Here is a 26786-nt window from a genome sequence, read left to right as displayed (position 1 = left end):
CAGCACAATGAATCACCGGAAAGCAATATGGGATAGAAGCTTATACCAGACTATGAATCAGGAGATTCTAGATTGTCCCTTACTGTGTAAACTTTGAACAAGTTACTTTCAGATCTGGGGCTTAGTTACTAACCTACATTGTGAAGATCATTTTACTTTAAAGTACCAAATCAGAGGTATCCTGAGGTAAGGATGGAAATGGTGTTGTTCAGATTAATAGTGTGAAAAGCCATTTTACTACAAATGGTCTCTAAGTTCTTTCTCAACTCCTTTACAACCAATGTATTCTTATGAAGGGGGAAAGCTGATTATTATAAAATTAACTAGAGAGTTCAGAGAATACATGTAGTAGCTTTAATTTACTACTTAATTAAGAATAGTGGGCACTGTTGTCTTGCAGCACTAAAGGAAAGCTAAGGATCAAGTTCAACAGATTATTACCTCATGCTTCAAATATAGGCAACTAGAGTAAAGACCTCCCCAATGTATACATTACCTTTGCCATGATATAAAAGGCACAAAGGAGGAGCTGGTCCAAATGCCTGTCTTTCATTAGGTCAGGGCAGTGAACTAAAGTGAATTCAAAGCATGTCCATATCTTCCTTCGTAACTCATTTGAAACATCCAGTTTTAAACATAGATCACGTAAGCGTACACTTGCCAAATGATATACCTAAGATGGAAGATAACACATTGATGCAAAACATCAAGTAAATAGTTTCTCAAATTTTTATGTCTTATTGTGAACATTGGCTTTCAGGCCAAGATTAAAAAACACCTGGGCTGTCGATACATTAAAATAAATAAAATTTCTATTCTACAGCAATAGTTCCCTGCTAGGGCAGGAGGATATAGATTAAGGCAAAATTCTCTTTGGAAAACTACTTTTAAAATTTTTTTTTAAAAGGATGTCCCCTGTTACTCTATCCTGCCAGCTATGTAAAGTAAGAAACACTAAAATGCAGGATTTACCTACATCATGACCATTATGAATGCATAATTTTTCAAAAGTGTTCAGAAGTCTCTATCTGTTCTCTTTGGGTTCAGGTAAAATTGCTAGGAAACCTAATATGCCAGATAATAAAAAACTAAAATATTTGATTTCAAAAAGGAGTCAGAAAGCAAAATGAGGCCCAACCAGGTGCAGTGGCTCACGCCTGTAATCCTAGCACTCTGGGACACCGAGGTGGGAGGATTGTTTGAACCTAGGAGTTCGAGACCAGCCTGAACAAGAGAGAGACCCGATCTCTACAAAAACCAGAAATATTATCTGGGCATGGTGGCACGTGCTGGTAGTCCCAGCTACTTGGGAGGCTGAGGCAGGAGGATCACTTGAACCCTGGAGTTTGAGGTTGCAGTGAGCTATGATGATGCCACTGCAATCTAGCCCAGGTGACAGGGCAAGATTCTTTCTCAAAAAGAAAGCAAAACAACTTTAAAAGTTTCTTTAATATTCTACACTATTTTTGTGAGCATAGGACAGGAATGTTAAAGTAAATGAGAAATGAGGTTTGCTGTTTTTTTTTTAAAGTACATCAGAATAAATTCAGTTCAATGCCCTGAGCCTTTTATATATACATTTTTTTTTTTTTTTTGAGACAGAATCTCTGTAACCCAGGCTAGAGTGCCATGGCATCAGCCTAGCTCACAGCAACCTCAAACTCCTGGGGTCAAGCAATCCTACTGCCTCAGCTTCCCGAGTAGCTAGGACTACAGGCATGTGCCACCATGTCCAGCTCATTTTTTTCTATATATTTTTGGTTGTCCAGCTAATTTCTTACTATTTTTTTTTAGTAGAAATGGGGGTCTCGCTCTTGCTTAGGCTGGTCTCGAACTCCTGAGCTCAAACGATCTGCCTGCCTCGGCCTCCCAGAGTGCTAGGATTACAGGCGTGAGCCACTATGCCCGGCCTATATATACAGTCTTAATATGAATTGATACTAATGCAAATGGCCTTAAGGCCCTGCAAGAGTCATTGTTTTAAGAACTGATAACCCTGATGTGGTATTCCTAAGCCAGACAATTCTGTTTAGATTAAGCCTTTAAATTTAAATGATCAGAGGAAAAAAAGAAAGAAAGAAAAAGGAAGTCATCCCTTACAGAAAATTATCTTTGGCAGGAAAAATATACAAATTGAGCTTAAAAACTAATTTAAGCTATTCGATAGAGTAATCTGATATTAATATAAACAGAGACAAGTGGTTGACTCCAAAGCCACCAGTGATTCTTTTTTTTTTTTTTTTTTTGAGACAAGGTCTTGCTCTGTTGCCCAAGCTAGAGTGCACTGGCCTCATCAGTAGTTTCAGAATGGGAAGATGAAAAACGTCTAGAGACAGATGGTGGTAATGGCTGCACAAAAATGTGACTGTATTTAATGCCACCCAACTGTGCACTTAAAAATAGTTAAAATGGTAAATTTTACGTAATGTATATTTTACAAAAATTAAAAAAGCAAAGGGGACTGCTCTCTGTTACTCAATCTTTCTTCCTTTGATTAAGTGAACTCTTCTTATGAGACTGATGTGCTGTCTACTGCTATAAAAACACATACCTTTCTGTAAAACAGTGCTAAGGACCCAGTTCTCTTTGGCTTGCTTATTCCATTTGGATGTACCTCTTGTGCTTTAGTCAGATGGGTCTGTTTTGGAGAAGCACTGATCAATGACTGAGCAGTAAGTGATACAGGACTCTTGACTTTGGACTCCTGAGTTGTATTCATGGAGATAGGTATCAGTGTGATCTCTCCAACATCATTTGCAACACCTGAAAGTACAACCAAGAGTTCTCAGTTTTAGAAATAAGCTGGAAATTCTAGGCGAGTTCTACGAAATTTGTCAATTTTATACACAGACACACACATCTGTGTGTATAAGCATAGGAATATGTTAGAGAAAGAGAGGAAGGCTACAAAATGCTATTTCTATTATAGGTTATGACTGAATTCTTGTTTTCTATTTCTTCTCTGAAACAAGAATATACTGTTTTGATACTTTATTTTAAAAAGCAAATTTTGTTCTCTATTTTGTATGTGACTGTGATGTTTTAATACTTTGAATTTACTGAGAAAAAGCAAATTTTGTTTTGTTTTGAGCATATAAGGAAATGTACACTAATTTGGACAGCTGAGATAAGAAAACAAGTACTAACAAAGAGGGTAGTGAATTTATAAAATTTGAAAATTCAAAAAACAGGATAGGTTCAAAACAAAACAAAGGGTGGAACACACGAAGAATTTTAGGGCAGTGAAATTACTACTTTGTATGATGCTACAAAGGTAGACACACGTCATTATATTAAATACATTGTTAAAATCCATACCCAACACCAAGAGTAAATCTGTATGTAAACTGTGGGCTTTGGGTGATGTTGTTAATATAGGTTCATGGATTTAAACAAATGTAGCACTCTAGCGTGAAATATATGTGCATGGGAGGAGGAGTATATGGGAAACATCTGTACCTTCCTCTGAATTTTGCTGTGTACCTAAAACTGTTCTAAAAATCAAATCTATTAAGAAAAGAAAAAAGTATAGAGTCAAGAAAAATAATGAGTTAGACCATGTGACCCAATACAGTAAGCCATTTCTTAAATTTTTGTTCAACCCAGAAAAAATATAAAACAAATGTATTAAAATGTTACCATGCAATGGAATTGTAACTTTATGTCCTGTTGTGCCTGTTACTGTGGCTGTGGCCATTGTTAGAAGAGTTTGACCAGGTAAAATTGATATATTTTCAGCAGTAATGCTTGAAGAAGGAGCAATTTTCAATTTTGTTCCTTCTGTTATGATCTTGTCCGTAAGCATTTCCTTTGGGGGGTCCTCTCCAAAAAGTCTTCTCTTAGCACTCCCTGCTGTAGGAGAACTGTAGCGTTCATGGACAGAAATTGGAGACAATGGTTGCATATCTAATAAAGAAAAAAGAAATTTAAAACGGATTGAAATGTATTACAAAATAATAAATCAGGTTTACTCATTCATTCAACAAGTAGCTATTGAGTTACTATGCTAGGCACTTGGGATCTAGCAGTGAATATAACATGGCCTCTGCCTTCACAGAATACCAAGTCTAGTGGGAGAGAGAGGCATGCAATAAGTCATTACAATAAAATGTGAAAACTATGACAGCTCATCTTCCTGGTTTCTTGAATCTTTGCCTATATTAAAGGAGCAAAACATGAAGGATAAAGCAGTAGTTGAGAGGTAGAATGATATGTTCACTAAATTTAAGAAGCAATCTAATGTCTCCCAATCTTATCTAGTAAATAGCACCTGAGCAGAAGGGAAGCAAAAGCAAAAATTAGTGATTTGGGTCACAGTTTGGCCACCTCTTGCACTCCTACACTCTATGCTATTTAAAGCAATATCTGTGGCTTTCTGATTTAGTAAATATGGAGTCATCTTTAATAAATCCATCAGAAGATACGAGTAAAGGTGATATGACTCTGCTTACCTTGCCTTAATCTGAGGGTTGGCAGTTGTGTGTTGATCAAAAATAAACTAAAGGGCGGTGGCTCATGCCTGTAATCCTAGCACTCTGGGGGGCCGAGGCGGGAGGATCGCTCGAGGTCAGGAGTTCGAGACCAGCCTGAGCAAGAGCAAGACCCCGTCTCTACTAAAAAAAAAAATAGAAAGAAATTATCTGGCCAACTAAAAATATATATAGAAAAAAAATTCACCAGGCATGGTGGTGCATGCCTGTAGTCCCTGCTACTCGGCTGAGGCAGGAGGATCGCTTGAGCCCAGGAGTTTGAGGTTGTTGTGAGCTAGGATGATGCCACGGCACTCTAGCCTGGGCAGAGCGAGACTCTGTCTCAAAAAAAAAAAAAAAAAAAACAAATAAACAAAAAAAAAACTAAAGGTTATGGATTATGCCTCTCTTCCAGTGCTGTCCTTTCACAGGGGCTGCTCTCCATTCTCTCTTCACTATGCACACAGATTCTTCCAGCCCCTTACAATTCTACATTTTTCCCCACAATTCTTCTCTCAACCAACTGTTCTTTACAGGTATGTGAATAATATGGTTTTTTTGTTGCTGTTGTTTGTTTTCTTGAGATAGAGTCTCACTCTATTGCCCAGGCTAGAGTGTAGTGGCGTCATCATAGCTCACAACAACCTCAACCTCCTGGGCTCCAGCAATTCTCCTGCCTTAGCCTTCTGAGTAGCTGGGACTAGAGGTGTGCTAACCACACCCAGATAATTTTTCTATTTTTTGTAGAGATGGGGTCTCACTCTTGCTCAGGCTGGTGTCAAAATGACCTCAAGCAATCTTTCTGCCTCAGCCTTCCAGAGTGCTAGTATTACAGGCATGATCCACTCTGCCCAGCCAATAATATGTTTTTAAAGTAAAAATATTTCATTATTTATTATCATATTTACTAGTTAATTTGATAGTCATGTAATCTATTTTCAAATCATGCTCAAAAATATGAAAATTACCTCTGGCAATTATTTGGAAACTCTGTATTAGTGAGATGATTGGGAAACAGTCATAGTTTAAAAATAAATCTTTCCATAATTCTGTTGCTTATGAAAGCAGTTCTGACTTCCCCTGTCCTCAGTAAACAAGTGGACATTTCTACCATAGCTCCCATTATTCCTTTACAAGAGTCTACTTGGATGCCTTATATCTAAGAAATCCAAGCCAGCTCTTGAATCTAAGGACTTTCAAAGCTGACATTCCAAGGGAAGACTTGAATTACAACCATAAAATTAGCTGCAAATCCCTTAAAATGATCTTTCCTTAGCACAGTACTGGAAAAGGTATGGTGGATACTCAATAGAAATTTAATGAATATACAAATGATATGCTGATCCAAATTTAGAAAGGATCATGACAATTTTCCACGGCATAGAAAAGATGCTCACTTAGTTATAAGTTATTTGAGAAGAAAGCAGCAAGCACTGCTTAAACTGTTCTTGGTGTTTAAAAAAGAAAGAAAACAATTCTCAAGATTTCTAATGTTTTAAATATAGTGTACCAAATAAATATTTTTACTATTTTTTCATTTCTTTAAACATTAATAACCAGCAGTAAGAAGTGCTTTTAATATTTTGACAAGATTTGTAAAGGTCACAAAATAATTGTAATAATTCCCATTTATTGAGATTGCTTTGAGGCCAGGGCAATGCTTCATGCCTGTAATCCCAGCACTTTGGGAGGCCAAGGCAGGAGGATAGCTTGGGACCAGAAGCTTGAGACCAGCCTGGGCAACACAGTGAGATCCTGTCTCTACAAAAAAGTAAAAAAAAATTAGCTGAGCGTGGTGGTGCATACCTGTAGTCCCAGCTATCTGGGAGGCTGAGGCGCAAGGATTGCTTGAGCCCAGGAGTTCAAGGCTACAGTGAGCTATGATCATGCCACTGCATTCCAGTCTGGGTGACAGTGAGACCTTGCCTCTTAAAAAAAAAAAAAAAGATTGCTTTGCGTTCCTAGCTTGCACATTTTTATGATCCTGCACTGAATGTAAAAACTGCACAAACATACACATACAGTCCAAAAATGGATGTACCTTACTATGTAACCTGAATACTTGTTCATCTAAGGATTGTTCAGGAACAATGTGTAGTCAGGAGATTTTCTTAACTGATTCAAAAAAAAAATCCAAGAACTATATAATCCAGAAGATGCACACATCAGTTTGCTAGATCACAAGAGAAACTAAGAAAGAATGCACTAAAATCTTCCCATTGGTAAGGTTCAAAATGAACTATTTTAAGAGAGTATAGATATGTCTTTTATTAGATGAACTTAAGCGTCCCAAAGAGAATATGAGTATCCTATTTTGCCTTAACTATTTTTCTACAGAGATGTACACAGACAAAGGTAGAATGGAACTTTTTGCCAAATTTGTAAAAGTAGCTATTTAGCTTTTTTCTATTATTTTTGGAGACAGGGTCTCACTATTTTGCTCAGGCTTGGCTCTAACTCACAATTCTCCCACCTCAGCCTCCTGAGTAGCTGGGACTACAGGTGCATGCCACCTGGCTTTAGCTTATTTAAATAATTTTCCATTAGTATTTAAGAAAGATTGTAAACATTTATCAAAAGTCCAAAATATTATTTCCACAATAAATGATATAGCAATTTAAAAGATAGATTATATTCAAAATTCCACTAATGCAATATAAAAAAAGTATACAATGAACCACAAAAGGGTGATGGCACAAGCATCAAGCCCCTTTTCGAATCCTGATTAATAAATTAGATTTCTTAATAATGTATTCATAAGACTTAAAATTTTCTCTGAAAAAAAAGATCTTTGTTACTTTTTCTTTATTATTACAATGTTGAACCTACCCCTGCGAAGACTCCCACTATCGGTCCGAACTTCCTTGACTCTTGGATGCATTATAGGAGACACTGGCATCATGGGAAGATGTCCCTGTACATTTCCTCCATTTACTATTTCAAAGTTATTTGGGAATATAACCTGTACAAAACAAAAACCCTTTGCTTTACATACAGATAAACTCACTGATTAAAACTTGAAATAGAAAAAAGAAAACCCAAGAAAAAAGATTTTCTTAACTTCTATTTTTTTTTTTTTGAGATAGGATCTCTGTAACCCAGGCTAGACTGTAGTGGCATCATCATAGCTCACTGCAACCTCAAACTCCTGGGCTCAAGTGATCCTCCTGCCTCAGCCTCCCAAAGTGCTGGGATTACAAGAATGAGCCACTGCACATGGCCTCAATTGTTAATGTTGTCAGATATATGAAAAGAGCTCATTTCACTTAATCTTATAGTTTATCTACATAAGTCACTGATCACTAGAAGTAAACCTGTGAGGGAGGAGGCACTGTCATTCTCCAATTTGGAATGGGAAAATTGAGGATCAGAATGTGAAATTTGCCCAAGGTCACACTACTACTAAATAATAAGAGCAAGGGCTTCAATTCAAATCCTTCTCCTTCAAACTTTTTTTTGAACTTGAAGGAGTTCAAAGTTCTACAATTGAAATATACTGATGAATATTGAAGGTCGCCCAATCAATCACAGTCTGCTACAGAAGACCAAAGAAGCGTGCAAGAGAAATTTTAAGAAACCATCCTTTTTTCAATTCTCCCAGGTCTAGGACAGTTCTTCCAGTATTTTGGGATAGGAAAAAAATGAAAGATTAATGAAGTTTAAGAAGACACAGAAAAGAAAAGGATGAGCAAAACACAGGAGTTGGCAGAGTGTGGTGGCTCATGCCTGTAATGCTAGTGCTTTGGGAGGCCAAGGTGAAGGGATCACTTGAGGCCAGGAGCTTGAGACTAGCCTGAGCAAAACAGTGAGACCCCCATCTCTAAAAAAATTTAAAAATTAGCCATGCATGGTGGTGTATGCCTGTAGTCCCAGCTATGTAGGAGGCTGAGGCAAGAGTATTACTTTAGCCCAGGAGTTTTGAGGTTACAGTGAGCTATGATGATGCCACTGCACTCTAGCCCAGGCAACAAAGGAAGACCATGTCTTCAAGAAATACCCCAAAAAAACACAGGAGTTACAAAAGAATAACAGAAGAGGTAGAGTAAATACCTCAATTTCTCACAGGATACTGAACTGTTTAATGTTATGATTTGTGTACAACTTTTGGCACAAATATTTGTGTTTTTTATTCTAAATACCACTAATGAAGTAGTCAACTCTTTACATACACCTCTGAAAATTAAAAAATGATGAGATTAATGGTTTCTTAGATATGACACCAAAAGCACAAGCAAAATTAAAAATAGGTAAGTTAGACATCGTCAAAATTAGAAATTTTTGTGTTCTAAAAGACATGATCAAGAAAGTGAAGAGATAATTTAAAGAATGGGAGAAAAGTTTTGCAAATCATGTATGTGATAAAGGAATTGTACCTAGAATATATAAATAACTCCTATAACTCAGTAATAAAAATAACCCAATTAAAAATGGGCAAAAGATCTGAAAGAAAATTTCTCCAAAGAAGATATACAAAAGGCCAATTATGTATATGGAAAGATGTTCAACATCACGAGCCATCAGGGAAATGCAAATCAAAACCACAATGAGCTATCAGTTCATACCCACTAGGATCCCTAGAATCAAAAAGACTGATAAAAACAAGCATTAGCAAGGAGATGGAGAAATTGGAATCTTTATACACTGATGGCGGTGTATTAATGGTACAGCCACTTTAGAAAACAATCTGATGAAAACAGTATTAATGGTGCAGCCACTTTAGAAAATAGTCTGACAGTTCCCCAAAAGTTTAAAGAAAGTTATCACATCACCCAGCAATTCCACCTAGATATATACCCAAGGAAAATGAAAATATATCCACATAAAAACTTGTGCCTGAATGTTCATAGCAGCATCATTCATAATAGCCAAAAGTTGGAAACAATCCAAATGTCTATTAATTGATATATGAATAAATAAAGTGTGGCATAACCATACAACGGAGTATTACTTGGCAATAAAAGGAAATGAAATGCTGATACATGCTACAACACAGATGAACCTTAAAAACCTCATGCTAAGTGACAGAAACCAGTCACAAACGATATTTTTATGATTTCATTTATATAAAATGTAAAGAAACTGACAAATTTATGAGATAGAAAGTAGATTAGTGGTTACTTAGAACTAGAGAGAAGATAGTACATAGAGAAGTGATAGCTAAAGGATGTGGGTTTCTTATTGAAATGATGAATATGTTCTAAAATTGACTGTGGTGATGGCTGCACATATCTACGAATATACTAAAAATCACTGAATTGTGTACTTTAAATGGGTGAACTGTATAGTATGTAATTATATCTCAATAAAGCTATCGTTTAAATGATGGGATTATCAGCCTTGCCCTAACTCACTTCTTCACAAGTAGGAACTTTGTTTGCAGAAGCCTGGAGGGCCTCCCATAGTGCAGAATCATGACTCCATGCTAAACTCTCCAAAATCTGTTCTTCGATGCTGTTTAGGTGTTTCACCATGTCCCTTGAGAGACCGTCCTCTGAGCGAATTACCACCTCAATAACCTGGAGAGGAGAAAATTGAGAAGACAATGTGGTTTCAAGCAGTCAATTCAACTTTGGGCTTATTCTTTGACAAAGAACTGAGGCCATCTGTGAATCATAATTCTGTGGCTTACTAATATCTTCTAATTTATAAAGGAGCTTTAAGGTCTTTAAAAATATTTTTCACCCACATTTCTGTTTTTCATGTTTTATTTTATACATGAAAAGTTGAGGCACTGATAGATGGAAATTGGTCCATAGCCCAACAGTGGTAGAAGTCAGCTGTTGGGTTGCCAGTCCAGTTCTATTTTGAATGCACTGCTCCTTTCCAACTATTCCTCCCAATATCTCAAAAGAACAGAATGAATAAACTACTTCCAGTAACTTTCCTTACATATACTATAATTCCATTTTAATAAGGGAAAATACCCAGAACAAAGTGTAAGTATATGCACAAAAATACTGACTATTAACAATTAGATTATGTGATTTTAATATTTATATTGATGTGTATCTTCTGGTTTTCTTCAATGAGCATATATCATTTATGTGATTAAAAAACAAAGGCATTAAGCTTCTTTGTTTTTTTTTTGAGACAGGGTCTCCCTCTGTTGCCTGGGCTAGAGTATAGTGGTATCATCGTAGCTCACTGCATCCTCAAACTTCTGGGCTCAAGTGATCCTCCTGCCTCAGCCTCCCAAGTGGCTGAGACTATAGGCACATGCGTCACGGCCAGCTCATTTTTCTATTTTTTGTAAAGATGGGGTCTGGCTATTGCCCAGGCTGGTCTCGAACTCCTGGCCTCAGGTGATCCTTTTGTCTTGGCCTCCCAAAGTGCTAGAATTACATCGTGAGCTACAACACCCAGCCAGCATTTAGCTCCTTGAATAAAATAAGGGTGCTACAAATAAAAACAAATTGCTATTAGGTTGTGGGCAAAAACGAAACTTTTCCTAATGGCAAAAGCTGAATACACACATCAACATTAAAATAAGTATATGGAATCACTATATTTTAATCACATGCAGTCAACAATTCAAACAGAGAAGCTTTCTAATAATCTGTATCAGTAGTTTGAAAGTATCCCAGATGACCAAATATTAACTAAATCATGCCAATAGGCCTAACAGTAGCATTAGTCTTAAATTTGGATACTGGGTAACATTAAATGTTATTGATTGTGATGATTAAATGTTATTGACTGTGATGACATAGCTCAATAGCTGCGATATTTACATTCTACATATTCTACGGAAAAAGGTTAATAAAAGTAATTCTAGCAAAAAAAAAAAAAGGCAAGGTAAATAAGATTCATCTACACTGAATTAGTTCAAATTTGGGGAAGCAGCAGAATCTGTTATTACATCTTTAGTTAAGACCATCATCACGATCAATTTTAGGCCTTTTCTTTCTCCTGGTAGAAAGTAGTGCTTTGTTCTTCATTATGCTGCATCCATTTAGTGGGATTATGATTTTCATTCACAAATATGGAAACTTGGAAGTTAAGTACTTATTTCTAGGTCATATTTACAAGTCAGTGAAAGAAAAAGAACTGAAGCTGTGAGATTAGCTTAATTTACTGATATGTACGTACTCTCCGTTTTGTTCTGGATTTCACGCAGAAGGAATATATATTTTCAGAACACATCTGGAAATATTTTCCAGACATTACAACAGTGTCTCTTCAGCACTAAAATAAATACAAGGTTTATATAAGTCACCATAACTGAACTTTGCCCTCTTCTCACCTTATAAAAGTAAAATGGTTGCAAATTGAGGACTTCAATAATCCAAGGAAATGTACGAGGTGAGCTGTAGGCAAAGAGCACAATTTCCAAACAACAAGCCATTAAGGAACGATGAAATATATCTTGCTCTAAAAGAACCTTGGGGAAGAGAAAGACCACAGTTTAATTAATTTCTGAGCAATTTCACTCTTTGTCATTCTATAAAGAAAACTACAAAAATAAGATTAAATAATTTGTGCAAATTATATTATGCTAGATCATCAGAGGTAAAAATTTAGTTCTCAAACTCGTAAGGAGTTTTCTTAAAATAGCTAATCTTGCTCAGTGGTTGTGGTGCAAATGGAACACTTACACATTCTTCTTGGGAATGTAAATTAGTACAACCTCTGTAGAGATCAATATGGAGATTTCTGAAAGAACTAAAAGTAGATCTACCATTTGATCTTGTAATCCCACTACATGGTATCTACTTAGAGGAAACAAAATCATTATATCAAAAAGATACCTCCACTTGTATGTTTACTGCAGCACAAGTCACAATTGCAAAGACACAGAATAAACCTAAGTGCCCATCAACTGATGAATGGATAAAGAAATTATGATATACACACACATACACACACATACACATACCCCATGGAGTACCACTCAGCGATAAGAAAGAATGAAATAATGTCTTTTGCAGCAACTCGGATGGAAGTGGAGGCCATTATCCTAAGTAAAGTAACTGAGGAACAGAAAAATAAACGCCATATGGTCTTACTTACAAGTGGAAACTAAACTATGGCAACAATAAGGACATATGAACTGGTATAATGGACACTGGTGATTCATAAGGAGGGAAACTGGAAGGGGTGCGGGATGAGAAAGTACCTATGGGGTACCAGGTACACTAATTGGATGATGAGTACACCAAAAGCCCAGACTCCACTACTATACAATACATACATTGAGTAATGGAATTCAACTTGTATCCCTAAATCTATTAAAAATTTTCTTAAAAGGAGAAAAAGAAAGACAAATATTAGCAGAGCAAATTAATAAAATAAACCCCACATGACCCAACTATACCCTGCCTATAAGAAATGCACTTCAGGCTGGGTGTGGTGGCTTACGCCTATAATCGTAGCACTCTGGTAGGCTGAAGCAGGAAGATTGCTTGAGCTCAGGAGTTTGAGACCAGCTTGAGCAAGAGTGAGACCCTGTCTCTACTAAAAATAGAAAAAATTAGCCAGGCGTGATGGCATGTGGCTATAGCCCTGTTACTTGGGAAGCTGAGGAAGGAGGATTGCATGAGCCTAGGAGTTTGAGGTTTGCAGTGAGCTACAATGACACCATTGCACTCTAGCTGGGGCAAGACAGCAAGACTCTGTCTCAAAAAAAAAAAAAAAAAAAAAGAGAGAGAGAAAAAGAAAAAGAAATACACTTCAAAGATAATGATACACGTCACTTTAAAGTAAAAGGATGTAAAAAGATACATCATGCAAACACTGATCAAAACAAAGTAGGAGTGGCTATATATAAACATCAGGTAGATTTCAGAGCAGACAGAAGTACCAGGGACAGAGAACATTTTACGATAAAAGTGTCAATTCACTAAGAAAACAGTAAGCAATCCTAAATGTGTATGGACCAAACAGCAGAGGTTCAACATAATGTGAAGAAAAAAATCTGACAGACTGAAAAAAATGTCCAAATCTACAATTATATTTGGACACTTCAATACCCTTCTCGCAACAACTGACAGAACTAGACAGAAAATCAGCAAGGATATAAAACTCAACAAATCATCAACCAAGATACAACTGACATTTATAGAAACTCATCCAACAATAGAATACAGCAGGTTGTCAACCAGCGTTGTTTTGTTCAAGCTTATTTTGTTATAACATTAATGATAAAAATCAATTCCTGGTGGGGGCCAATGTCTATATGGAGTTTACGCATTCTTCCCATGTCTGTGTGTGTTTTCTCTGGGTAATTCAGTTTCTTCTCAGATCCTAAAGATGTGCACATTAATTGGCGAGTCTAAACTCCCCCAGTATGAGTGTGGGTGTGTGAGTGCACCCTGTGATGGAATGGTGCCCTGTCCAAGGTTGGTTCCTGCCTTGTGCCCTGAGCTGCCAGGATAGGGTCTGGTCACCTGTGACCCAGAATGCAATAATTGGGTAAATAATTATCTTACTTGTTTTTATTAATCTTTCTTAAATGTATGTATAGTTCATTTACTTCAATGTTTAATATTAAAAGGGTTCAGGTCTTTATTTAGAAGTTTGGTGATATTTTTGTGACCAGAAATATGCCATAAGAACTTAATTCTTATTTATATCAATTAGCCTATGATAAAATTTGTTTCATTACACATCATTTTGCCTTAAGTCACAGTTTCCAAGAACCTACTGACAACATTGAGAATTTACTGTATACATTCTTTTCAAGTGTCCACAGAACATTTACCAAGATAAAGCATATCCTGGTACATAAAATAACTTCAACGTAATTTTAAAAATTGAATTCATACAGAATGTCTTATAAAGTATAGAAATGGAAAACAGCAGTGGCTGAGGGAAGTATGACTATACAGGGCAATATGAGGAAGATCTTTGTGGTTACAGAACAATTCTGTATCTTGAGTTTGGTGGTGGTTATATAATCTACACATGTGATACAATTGTATAGACAGATACACACTGTTTCAATGTCAATTTCCTAGTTTTGATATTATAAATTGTAACCACAAGGGGAAACAGAGTAAAGGGTACCTGGGACTTCTCTGTACTACTTTTGCAACTCTTTGTGAATTTATAATTATTTTAAAAATAAAAAGTTAAAAAATTTACTTCTTTCTCCAAAAGCCATGAGAGTGTATGCTCCATCAAGATGTTAGGGTAAACTACAAAAGATATAGAACCTCCCCCCCCAAAATAGAGGGTAACCAACACAGAAGAGACAATGAAGAAAATTTCCAGATGAAAACAAAGAGAAATTCTATTACAATAGTTATGTAGCATTCTTAGATGTCAACCTCTTCTTATTGAAATAGGTCAGAAGACTCCCAGAATGACTGACTACAGAGGAAAAAAGGAGAGAAGAGGAAATGAAAGATCATATGATAATTTTGACTTACAGAAAAATTATTTACATAGCTTATTGTAGAGAGTGGTTGGAATTGGTCAAATAGTCAAGGAAAATGAAGCAATTTTCAAAAATTCCCACCATTTTATAAGCCAAAATCCTTGGAGGTATGGAAAAATATCTTAATTATCAGTTAGCTTAATAGTTGGGGGGTTCATTATCACTACCTAGGAATGAAGGACCAAAAAAAAAGGACCTACAGGGAAACGACATTGTGTACCAAAGATGAATCTTACATATTTCACATTTCTGCCTACACACAGCTAGTCCTGCATGTGCCAAAGTCAACAAAAATGTCATCTTGGCCTCATTTGCCATAAACTGCTGACCTCTACAATGCCCTATAGAGCATTTAAAAACACTGCTTCCAGGCTAAGACTTTTAGACCTTGCCAATGGCTGGGAGAGTGAATTTACTTACTGACATGTCCATTCCATGAAGTCTTCGTGTTTCCTGAACCATTACAGTCTCTAATATTTTATAATACAAAATTTCTGCCAGCTTTAGTCTGTTTACAGCAAAGTCTACAGGGGAAATACAGGGAAAAAAGAAGCTCATGAATTTTAGTTGTTAAGGACTGAAGAACAAAAATTATATACACTTAAATCTGATACATTAAGAACAATAGGCAAGGAAAAAACTTGAATTTGTGCTTTTTGGGTGATAATCTATCGACCTTCAATATTGTGCCGATTTTTATTTTTGCTTCTTACCTATGTGAGATCCTGGCTGTTCATCTGTTGATTGAGTATAGTGTTGGCAGAAAGTCTCTCCTATTGCTTTCACTATTTTCATAATGTTTTCCATTGGATTACGTACACAAGATCTACAAAATACAAGAGGAACCTAATTACCAGGAAAACATCAGAGTGCCTACATTCCTTCTTTCAAAAATTAGTTTGTTTTTTAGTAGCCAAAGTTTTTGTTTTTTAAGACACAGGATCTCACTCTGTCACCCAGGCTAGAGTGCAGTGGTGCAATCATGGCTCACTGAAGCCTCAAATTCCTTGGCTCAAACGATCCTCCCCCCTCAGGCTCCCCAGTAGCTGGGACAAGCCAAAATTCTATTCTTAGTTGTAAACCTGTATATGTAAACAAAGCTTTATATATGTAAAATATTTTATATATAATATACAAAATTATGTATAATAAAAAGTTACATTTTTTACACATGCAAAAAAACTTTGTTTCTATGAGTTTGACTATTTTATATACCTCATATGAGTGGAATTATGCAGTATTTGTCTTTTTGTGGTTGGCTTATTTCACTTAGCATAATTTACTCAAGGTTTATTCATGTTTTAGCATACAACAAGATTTTCTTCTTCTTCTTCTTCTTCTTTTTTTTTTAAAGACAAGGTCTTACTCTGTTGTCCAGGCTGGAGTGTAGTGGCATGATCATAGCCCACTGTAGCCCGAAATTCCTGGGCTCGTCCCATCTGTCTCCTGAGTTGCTGGGACTACAGGCATGTGCTACCATGCCTGACTAATAATTTTTCAATTCTTCTGAAAATATACCCAGAAGTGGCACTGCTGAGACATACGGTAATTGTATTTTTAATTTTTTGAGAATCTCTATACTGTTTTCCATAGTAGCTGTAGCACTTTACGATCCTACCAATAGTGTGCAACAGTTCCAATTTTTCTACATCCTTACCAAGACTTGCAATCTGGGTTATTTTTGGGAGGGGGAATAGTGGTCATCCTACCAAATATGAGGTGACATCTCATTGTGGTTTTTTTTCTTTCTCTCTTTCTTTTTTGAGACAGGGTCTCACTCTGTTGCCCAGGCTAGAGTATAGTGGCACGATCATAGCTCACTGCAGCCTCGAACTCCTGGGCTCAAGAGATCCTTCTGCCTCAGCCTCCCAAGTTGATAAGACTACAGGTGTGCACCATCATGACTGGCTAATTTTTCTTTCTTTTCTTTTTTTTTTTTTGTAGAGATAGGGTCTTGCTGTGTTGCTTAGGCTGGTCTCGAACTCCTGGGCTCAAGTTACCCTCCTGTCTCAGACTTCCAAAGTCCTGGGATTACAGGCATGATGCACCACCCCGCTTCCCAGTGTTTTTTTTTTTTTAATTAACTTTTTCTTATCACCTACAATTTTAATTTTGTGGTTATTGAAAAAGTTCTTTTAGACTTAAATAGATTATCATGTTTGTCTCTTGCACACACGTAAAAAGAAAAAGACATAGCAAGACTTCATCTCTACAAAAAAATTTTTAAAAATTAGCCAGGCATGGTGGCAGGCACCTGTAGTACTAGCTACTCAGGAGTCTGAGGCAGGAGGATCACTTAAGCCAGGGAGTTTGAGGCTGCAGTGAGCTATGAAATCATCACTGTACTCCAGCCTGGGTTACAGAGTGAAATTCTGTCTCTAAAAAAATATAAATTTTTAAAAAATTTTTAAAAAAGAAAACGATGGGTGGAATAAGTTAAGTCTTCACTTTCAGGATGTCTGTGAGTTTCCACAGAATACTGACCGTTGTGCAATCAAGGGTGTTGGTGATATAGCATTTCTTAAGAGAGCTCCACCATCCTCTGAGATTTTCTTCCAAGTCACTGACCCTCACATTGTAAGTTTTAGTGCTGGTTCTTTCTTGATCTCATCAGAAGGCATCAATAGATGGCTTTCGAACAGAAATCAGGATTTGTGCTCCTTCTTCAAATGGCAGATGAACTAAAGTATTCAAAGGCTATGGTCACAGTTGTCCAGCCAAGCCACCCAGAATAGCAACCATGTCCATATGCATAGGTAATGAAAACTCTATCTAACACAACTGACATCGACTCTTACACAGAGAAGCATCTTCACAGGTGCCTTGCATGCTCTTCTCATCTGTGTCGCAGCTCAAGGTGGAAGAACAGGAGGTAAAAGAGGGCTCCCTCAGACTAGTGGCAAGGAGGATGAAGGTTCTGGGGTGCCATGCCCACCTGGGACACAGAAACTAGGTCTATAAGTGGTGAGGGCAGGAGTGAACCACAGGAAAAAGGCAGAAAAGCTTCACTGTGGTTTTGATTTGCATTTCCCTGGTTAGTGATGAGGAGCATTTTTTCAGATGCTTGTTAGCCATCTGTATAGCTCCTTTGGAGAAATGTCTACCCAACCCTTTATATACTTTTTAACTGAATTATTTGTTTTTTGTTAGTGAGTTGTAGGAGTTCTTTACATATACTGGGTATGAATCCCTTATCTGATACATGGTTTGTAATTGTAATATTTCTTCCATTCTGTAGGTTGTCTCTTTACTCTGTGGGTTGTTTTCCTTGCCTTGTAAAAGTTTTTAAGCTTGATATAGTCCCATTTGTCTATTTTTCCTTTTGTTACCTGTGCTTTTGGTGTCATAGTCAAGAAATCATCGCTCATTCCAATGCAATAAAACTTTTTCCTCATGTTTTCTTCTAGTAATTTTATAGCTTTAGGTCTTATGTTTGGATCTTTAATGCATTTCAAGTTAATTTTTGAATATAATGTAAGATAAGAATCTATCTTCAGGCCAGGCATGGTGGCTCATGCCTGTAATCCAAGCACTCTGGGAGGCCAAGGTGGGAGGATTTCTTGAGCTCAGGAGTTCAAGACCAGTATGAGCAAGAGTGAGATCCCGTCTCCACTAAAAATAGAAAAATTAGCCATGCCTATAGTCCCAGCTACTCAGGAGGCTGAGGCAAGAGGATCACTTGAGCCCAGGAGTTTGAGGTTACCATGAGCTACGATGACACCACTGTGCTCTACCCAGGACGACAGAGTGAGACTCTGTCTCAAAAAATAAAAGAGTCTATCTTCATTCTTTGTATGGATATCCAGTTGAAGAGATTATCCTTTCTCCATTGTACAGTTTTGGCACCCGTGTCAAAGATTACATAACCATATATGTGATGGTTTATTTCTAGGCTCTCTACTCTGTTCCATTGGTCTACAGGTCTGTCTTTAGGTCAATGCCATACTGTTTTGATTACTGTAGCTTTGTAATAGGTTTCAAAATCAGGAAGTGTGTAGTACCCAGCTTTGTTCTTTCTCAAGATCATTTTGACTATTCAGGGTCCTTTGAGATTACGTAAAAATTTTAGGTTGTTTTTCTTTTATGTCTACAAAAAATGACATTGGGATTTTGATAGGGATTGCACTGACTCTGTTGATAACTTTTATATGACATAGACATTTTAACAATATTAAGTCTTCCAGTCCATGAACACAGATGTCTTTCCATTTATTTGTATCTAGGTTTTTTTTATCTTTTGCATTCTATACTTCCTTCCTTCCTTTTTTTGTTGCTATAAAATGTTTGTATAGTTGCCTTGTTGTATCTTTTCAACTTATATATGCTTAAACGAGCAGTTTAGTCCAGACCTATTTACTGAAATGCTATGGAAGGCAGATCTCCATAAAAGTCTTACTACCTTACCAGCAACATGCTTATCTTCTGAGGTTGCAGTCTCCAACCCCTGGGCCATGGCCAAGTATCGTGGCCTGTTAGGGAACAGGCCGCACATCACTGCCTGAGCCCTGCATCACACATGTTCCCCCCCACCCCCAGTCTGTGGAAAAACTGTCTTCCATGAAACTGGTCCCTGGTGCGAAAAAGGTTGAGGACTGCTATTCTGAGGTATTTCTGATGCTAGGGATTGTTCTGTCCAGTTTTCTGTATCCTAAAGGTTTGAGGAACAGGGGGAGAGCTCAGCTGGCACTATGTTCAACTTTTATTGGAGGACCAGAGATTTGCTTTCTCTTCCGAGATTTAGTTAAACGTCCCCATTCCAGGGTTCACTATACCAGGTCAGGGATATCTTCTAGTTTTATGAGGCTCTCTTCCCAAATCATCATGGAATGTTGGAAAATGGCAGCCCATGGCAGTTGTTCTATCTCTAGTGGGATCCTAGTGGTGGTAAATAGGGACTTTCACTTTTTACCCACCTGCCTACTCACCCCATTTGTTTCTCTCCAAATCTGAGGTATTAATGAGCATTCTCAAGAGTCTATCAACATACCCTCTTTCCCCAGCACTATTTCTTAGGGGTGGGCACTTGAATCATGATTTCCTTTCTTGACATCTATTTTGGAAATTTATGGCATGAAATCATGTCCCTCTCCTCATTTGGTTGTTGCTGATAAATATTTTGCTGGTTTTTACTATTCTCTTATTTCATTAGGTATTAGGCAAGAAAGTTCTCTGATCTGGCTTTACTCTACCATCTTTAACCAGGAAACATCCCTTTTTGTAGGAAAAAAAGTTGCATAAAATTCCGTTTTATGGCTGTACACCAATATGTAATCAGTCCCCTATCTGATGGACATTTAGGTTTAATTCATTTAAAGTCAATATAAAAGAAAAAACATGCATAACTCAGGGGTAGTTGCAAGAGTAGAATGTCAGAGCTAAATAAACTTTAAGATATATACATTTCTTTGAAAGTCTATAATCCTATGAAATAACATTATAGATAATTTTTTTTAAAGAGCAGGGTCTCAGCCTGAGCAACATAGTGAGACCCTGTCTCGTAAAAAAAAAAAAAAAAAAAAAAAAAAAAAAAAAAAAAAAAAAAAAAAAAAAAAAAAAAAAAGCCAGATATGGTGGTGTGCGTCTGTAGTCCTAGCTACTTGGGAGGCTGAAGCAGGCGGATCCCTTGAGCCTAGGAGTTTGAGGGTGTAGTGAGCTATGACTGTACCACTGTACTCTAGTCCAGGACAGAGTAAGACTCTAAAGAGAAAAAAAAAGTAGCTGGGACTACAGGTGCACACCACCACACGGGGCTATTATATATAATTTTTAATACGTACTTCTATCTGGTTATAAGTCAATATATTTTATGACTGAAATGGTATAGTAAAACTTGCCAGATTTATATTCACTATGTCAAGAATTCTGAATATACTAAAAATAGAATGGAATATGGAATCCAATTTTAAAAAGACATTTAGAAAAATAACAGTATTATACATACTCAAAAATATTTATAAGTTGTTCACTTGGTGCGTTTTTCAATCCAGCCACAATACTCTGTAACCGGCTTACACTTTGGGTGGCTGATGCAACAGGAGTAATGACTGCTTCTTTTTCTCGTAAATATCGCCGTCCTGTCAGTGGGGTAGAAGGTGCAAACGATCTTTTCTGTCAGAAAAGAAAAATCTGTGATGTTAAAAAGTTATCCTCCCCCTTATGTATTTAATTAAGTACATATACCATTTTCTCTATTCATATTTGGTGAATATCCACCAAATTTTTAGCAACACTATGCTAATAACATCCTTATTTTTGAATAATAGTTTTTCAAAGCACTTTCTGCCTATAATCTTATTTTATCTTCATAAAACTTGTGTGAAATATACATAATGTATACACATTTAAATTTTACATATGAGGAAACAAGCACAGAGAAGTTAAAAAACTTGTTTAAGGTGACAAAGACAATAGCAGTGCTTGGACTAAAACTTAGGTTTTCTACCTTCTAGACCAATGAATTTTTCATTAGACAGACCTCACCCTCCAACCCATTTTACACATAAATAAAAAATTAAGCTGAGGTAGGTGGATCGTTTGAGCTCAGGAGTTCGAGACCAGCCTGAGCAAGATCGAGACCCCCCCATCTCTACTAAAAATAGAAAGAAATTAGCTGGACAACTAAAAATATATAGAAAAAATTAGCCGGGCATGGTGGTCCATGCCTGCAGTCCCAGCTACTAGGGAGGCTGAGGCAGGAGGATTGCTTGAGCCCAGGAGTTTAAGGTTGCTGTGAGCTAGGCTGATGCCATGGCACTCTAGCCTGGGCAACAGAGTGAGACTCTGTCTCAAAAAAAAAAAAAAAAAAAAGAAAAAAATTAAGCCTTGGCCATTAACAATCAAATCCAGAGTTATATAGCTGAAGTTAGAGAAGAGCATGTAGTCTGTGCCGTGGGTAGGAAAGCAAACTACATTTTAAAGAAAACTAACAGAAGCTAAGTTGAAGCAAAGAAAGAATGCTAAGAAAGCAAAAATTCCTCTTTATGTCAAAAGACAAATACATTTACCAATAAACCGAGGCATGCTGGGAAAATGTATATAAAATATGAATAATAGCAGGAAATGAGGTAAAAATACTAAATGAAATAGTTTTACAAATTACCTTGTCAGGCTTTCATAGGAAATATGAATTAGTAGAAGAAACTCAAGATTTAACTCGAAAGATGCTTCTGCTGTTAGTAGAATCACACAGAAAGAAGAAAAGATCATTCAAGACTGAGGCCAGGCTAGGTTATATTACTTTTTCAAAGTGTTGTTGAAGGTTATACTCCACATGAGCCTGTGCTGTTAGTTTTCCTAATGGCGTATCACCAGTGAACTTTCGAGGGGTTCCAATTTCTTCTTCTGCATCTGCTCCCAAAAAGATCCTCTCATCAAAATCACCAACAGTTAAAACATACTCTTCATACTCTTTGTTCACTGCTTTGCTGCAAAGAGAATTAATTTTAAGCTGCTGGAATAATATTTAATTACACAATGGATTTATCTTGATTTAAAGATAGATTTAGAGTCCACAGCTTGGAAAAGTTGAGGACTTTCTAGTTTTTAACTCTGCCCATCTAACAATATCAGAGGGTCCTATTTGATTATAGAAATTCTTCACATTCACAGATAGAGCAATAAATTAATTGAAAAGTGAGTGAAAAGATATACTCAATCTGAAAACTAGTTGAATGTAATTAAGGAAAAGAAAGTGATACCTGATCATTGAGGAAGAAATAATGGCTTTGAAATATGGGTATTCTGAATCTGCCGTCAGGTGATTAATGAAAGAATGCAAAATCAAATACAGCGTCAATGGGTCCATTTATAATTTCTCAGGAGAGAATCTGTTTTAAATGTCAACAATTTCTTAAAATAAATGTACATAACGCCATCAAGGCTCAGTGAGTGACAATACCCATTCAATGCCACTAAAGCAGAAGGAATTTGAATTAGGAGGAGTTATTCTGATATAATGTTATGCTTAACAAATTACAAAAAATCATTATTGACAGTTTGTGATATGTCAGACACCATTAATGCTAGGTACTTACCTATTATCAGTGAAACTAGAAAGGTCCAGGAGGCATTCTCCTTTTAAAATCTAGGACAAAAAAATTATTTTGGGTTAACATATAATAATTAAATAGATTAACACACACCCTAAAACATAAAATTTATCTAAGTTTTCACATTGTTAGTTGTTAAAACACACACACAAAACAGAATTACTAAATTATTTCAGATGAGTATTTAGCATGCAAATAAAAAAATTTTTTTTTTCATTTTTGGAGACAGGGTCTCTCTCTATTGCCCAGGCTGGAGTGCAGTGGCATAAACATACTCAATGGAACTTCAAACTCTTACGCTCTAGTGAACCTCCCACCTCAGCTTCCCCAGTAGCTAGGACCACAGGCATAAGCTACCATGCAGGCTAATTTTTTAAAAAATTTTTGATAGAGATGGGGTCTGTTGCCTAGGCTGAGCTCAAACTCCTGGCCTTAAACTATCCTCCCACCTCGGCCTCTCAAAGTGCTGGGATTACAGGTGTGAGCTACTGTGCCCAGCTGTAAATAAAATATTAAAAAAGAAAAATATATTTGAAGTCATGTTTTGAAACTTTGTTATTAGTCTCTGGTAGTGGTCTCTAGATTTGAGTGATACAAGAGTCACTTATAGTAGATCTGGAGAGATTAAAAACAAACAAACAAAAGAATCACTTAGAGGAAAATCTGTTAAAAATGCAGATTGATGGACCTCAAGGCCTGAACTGAGGCAGCATTTTTAGTAAATTCCCCAAGTGATTCTAATGAAAGCTGCCCATTATTAAATGTTGGTCTATGGAAAAGGGAAACTAACATTAATTGATTCATATGTGTCAGACAAGTAAAAGATTCAAAGAGAATATATATAGGTACTGTCACTGGAGGGAAAGGAAAACTACATTGTTATTAATGTGTTCTGTGTATTGACACAATACTTACATTACTATACATCAGGGGTTGCAAACCCAAATGCCTTAAGGGGTCAGGGTTCAACATATATAAACAAAAAGGGCAGGAAGCTTACTTCCCATCCTAAAAGAAGTGGCCATAATTTAGCCTGACAGCAGTAACCCATGTAGAAACTCCAACCCATTATTGCCATAGCTTCTGATTTTTAAAAGCTTTTCAGGTAAAAGGTCTTGATATTTAAATGAAAAAATTGAATGAAATAAAAATAAGTATCATATTATTTTTATAGCATACCTATACAGGCCAAACAAAACATCTGTGCCCACAGGTAAGAGGACCATCATCAATAGCAGGATACTTATAGAGGTAAAGGAGATACTATAATAATTATGCCAAAACAACAGCCAAACACCAGATAATCCAGGCAAATCAATATTTATGGCCATTGTACCCAGGTAGTATGCTATTGCTTCTGCAGAAGACACTGAACATAATCCCTAGGTTCCTTTAAGACTGTGGTCCCCAAACCCCGGGCCATGGACTGGTATCCATCTGTGGACTGTTAGGAACCAAGCTGCACAGCAGGAGGTGAGTGGTTGGCAAGCAAGCGAAGCTTCATCTCTACAGTTGCTCCCCAGAGCTCGCATCACCACATAAACTCCGCCTCCTGTCAGATCAGTGGGGGCATTAGATTCTCATGGGAGTGCAAACCCTACTGTAAACTGCATATGTGAGGGATCTAGGTTGTGCACTCTGTATAAGAATCTAATGCCTAATGATCTGAGGAGGAGGTGAGGTGGTGATGCTAGCACCGGGGAGCAGCTGCAAATAGATTGTCATTAGCAGAGAGGTTTGACTGCACAAAAAATGTAATGCACTTGACTCATCCCAAAACCATCTCCCACCCCACCCCCAACCCTGTCTGTGGAAAAATTGTCTTCCATGAAACCGGTCCCTGGTGCCAAAAAGGTTGGAGACCACTGTTTTAAGAGTTAACTTTGTTGGACAAGATCTTTAGCATACAGATAAAGAACATTCATTCATTCATTCATTCATTTAAAGATAGAATACAAAAGTTTGTATAAGAAAAGAAGAAACAAGTTAGGGAAGACTTTATGTTTAAAGAAAAACCTCAGTATTTGCAAAGTGGGGGACCACAGTGATGACCTGATCCAAGCCCTTCCTTTTGCCACAGAGAAATCTCAAGGCCTAGCTAGATTTAATGGCTTGATGTTGGGGAAATAAGAAATTGAAACCCAAAGGAACAAGCCAATTCATAAATATAGAAGTAGCTAATTATTTATGAAAAAAATCCAGAATGCATGCAGGTAGTCTACAAGTAGCTACAAAACTATAATGGATTTTTTGCTCTATTTATATAGAATAAAAACTACAGTTGTTATATATTATCCTATTTTTAGTAAACAGACAGCAGTTATTCAAACTGTAGCACTAAATTAGTCAGCCTTACTCTGATTTCCTGTTTTTCATAATTCTTTATCAGGCTTTCTCTTATGTTCTGTTCTTTATAATTCTTTTTTTTTTTTTTGAGACAGAGTCTCACTCTGTTGCCCAGGGTAGAGTGTCGTGGCATCAGCCTAGCTCACAGGAACCTCAAACTCCTGGGCTCAAGCAATCCTACTGCCTCAGCCTCCTGAGTAGCTGGGACTACAGGCATACGCCACCATGCCTGGCTAATTTTTTCTATATATATTTTTAGTTGTCCAGCTAATTTCTTTCTATATTTTTTTAGTAGAGACGGGGTCTTGCTCTTGCTTAGGCTGGTCTCAAACTCCTGAGCTCAAACGATCCACCCGCCTCGGCCTCCCAGAGTACTGGGATTACAGGCGTGAGCCACCATGCCCGGCCTATAATTCTTTATCAATACCTCCTACAGTTGGCTCTGACAGTGCATTTACCTGACAGTACATATAGTTGGTCACATTCTTCAACAGCTCAGTTTCTTACATCACATAAGATCACAGGGAAATTCTGCATCACAGCAGAGATTGAAACCTGGGAATCTTGACCCTGAGTCCTATAATGTTGAGAACTTGCTTAAAATATTTTTTTCCTTTGAGGCTGCTGCTGACCCCTAATCATTTAATTATAAGTACAGTACCTTCCTATCAAAGAGTTTTGAAATATATGGCTTAAAGTAGTGCTCCTTTATTCCTTTTGCTTCTACTAGAAGTCCATCATGCAGTTCACACAGTACAGCAATTATGCAGGGAGGCTCTTCAGAAGCCCTAAAGTCAGCAGTATGGAAATCAGATGGTAAACCTAGTTTGACAGGGTATGAAGAGGAGCAAGGAAAAAAAGAATATGGTCAACTTTTAAAACTTTTGCCAAAAGTTGATAATCAGTTTTCAAAAATAAATAAAGGTCTTACCTTTAAATGAAGGATTTAGCAAGTCTTGTCTATTTGGGCACATAATGGCATTGGCAAAAATCAGATCCAAGCAGCACAGAAGTAAATGATAAGAGTTTACTAAATCATCCCCAATCATACGAAAATTACCTTTATAAGAAAAAAAAGACATAAAAGCCAGAAACCTTCCATGTGAAATAGCACCGAGTTCCCACAGTAGAAATTTGAGACCACTGAAAGTATTAACTTACCCTTAGTATAAACAAAGAGTGTCCAACAGAAATTAAAGAGATCCTTTACACTACAAGGAATCCTCCTAAAAAGGAAAAAAAATATACTTTTTGTCTAAGTAGCTTGCTAAATATCATGTAAATTGAAACAGTGAATATAAACAATAAATAGTAAAGTCAAAGGATATATAAAATTTCATTCACAAAGGACAGATAATCTATGATGTATGAAATGGACTTAAATAAGCCTTTCTAACCTGCATAAAATAATCAGAACCCAGAAAAATAAGTAAAAGTATTACCCTCAATTTCTACACATGGATAATTAATTATACATGGATTTAAAAAGAAATTTAAGTCTTTGCAGATGGATATTTCTCGCAAAAAGTAGACTTTCAAAAAAGC

At 36.8% G+C, this 26786-nt stretch overlaps 1 protein-coding gene across 2 annotated transcripts in view; it reads right to left on the bottom strand.

Moving 5' to 3' along the window:
* The window catches only part of RBL1 (RB transcriptional corepressor like 1), a 56127-nt gene that overhangs the window by 13367 nt on the left and 15974 nt on the right, over positions 1-26786 (bottom strand). For both annotated transcript variants that reach the window (XM_069495894.1, XM_069495893.1), the window contains exons 4-17: positions 26403-26467; positions 26173-26301; positions 25903-26063; positions 22881-22930; positions 22085-22271; positions 20789-20955; positions 15561-15673; positions 15268-15371; positions 11713-11850; positions 9821-9985; positions 7299-7431; positions 3640-3906; positions 2552-2763; positions 497-673 (exon numbers count right to left, since the gene is read on the bottom strand). In XM_069495894.1, coding sequence (XP_069351995.1) covers positions 497-673; positions 2552-2763; positions 3640-3906; positions 7299-7431; positions 9821-9985; positions 11713-11850; positions 15268-15371; positions 15561-15673; positions 20789-20955; positions 22085-22271; positions 22881-22930; positions 25903-26063; positions 26173-26301; positions 26403-26467 — 2068 coding nt within the window. The remainder of the gene's footprint in view (positions 1-496; positions 674-2551; positions 2764-3639; positions 3907-7298; positions 7432-9820; positions 9986-11712; positions 11851-15267; positions 15372-15560; positions 15674-20788; positions 20956-22084; positions 22272-22880; positions 22931-25902; positions 26064-26172; positions 26302-26402; positions 26468-26786) is intronic.

This window comes from Eulemur rufifrons, chromosome 20 (genome assembly GCF_041146395.1).
Source record: "Eulemur rufifrons isolate Redbay chromosome 20, OSU_ERuf_1, whole genome shotgun sequence".
Lineage (NCBI taxonomy): Eukaryota > Metazoa > Chordata > Mammalia > Primates > Lemuridae > Eulemur > Eulemur rufifrons.
Note: the sequence above shows the minus strand (reverse complement) of the source record. Positions and strands in the feature narration are given on the sequence as shown.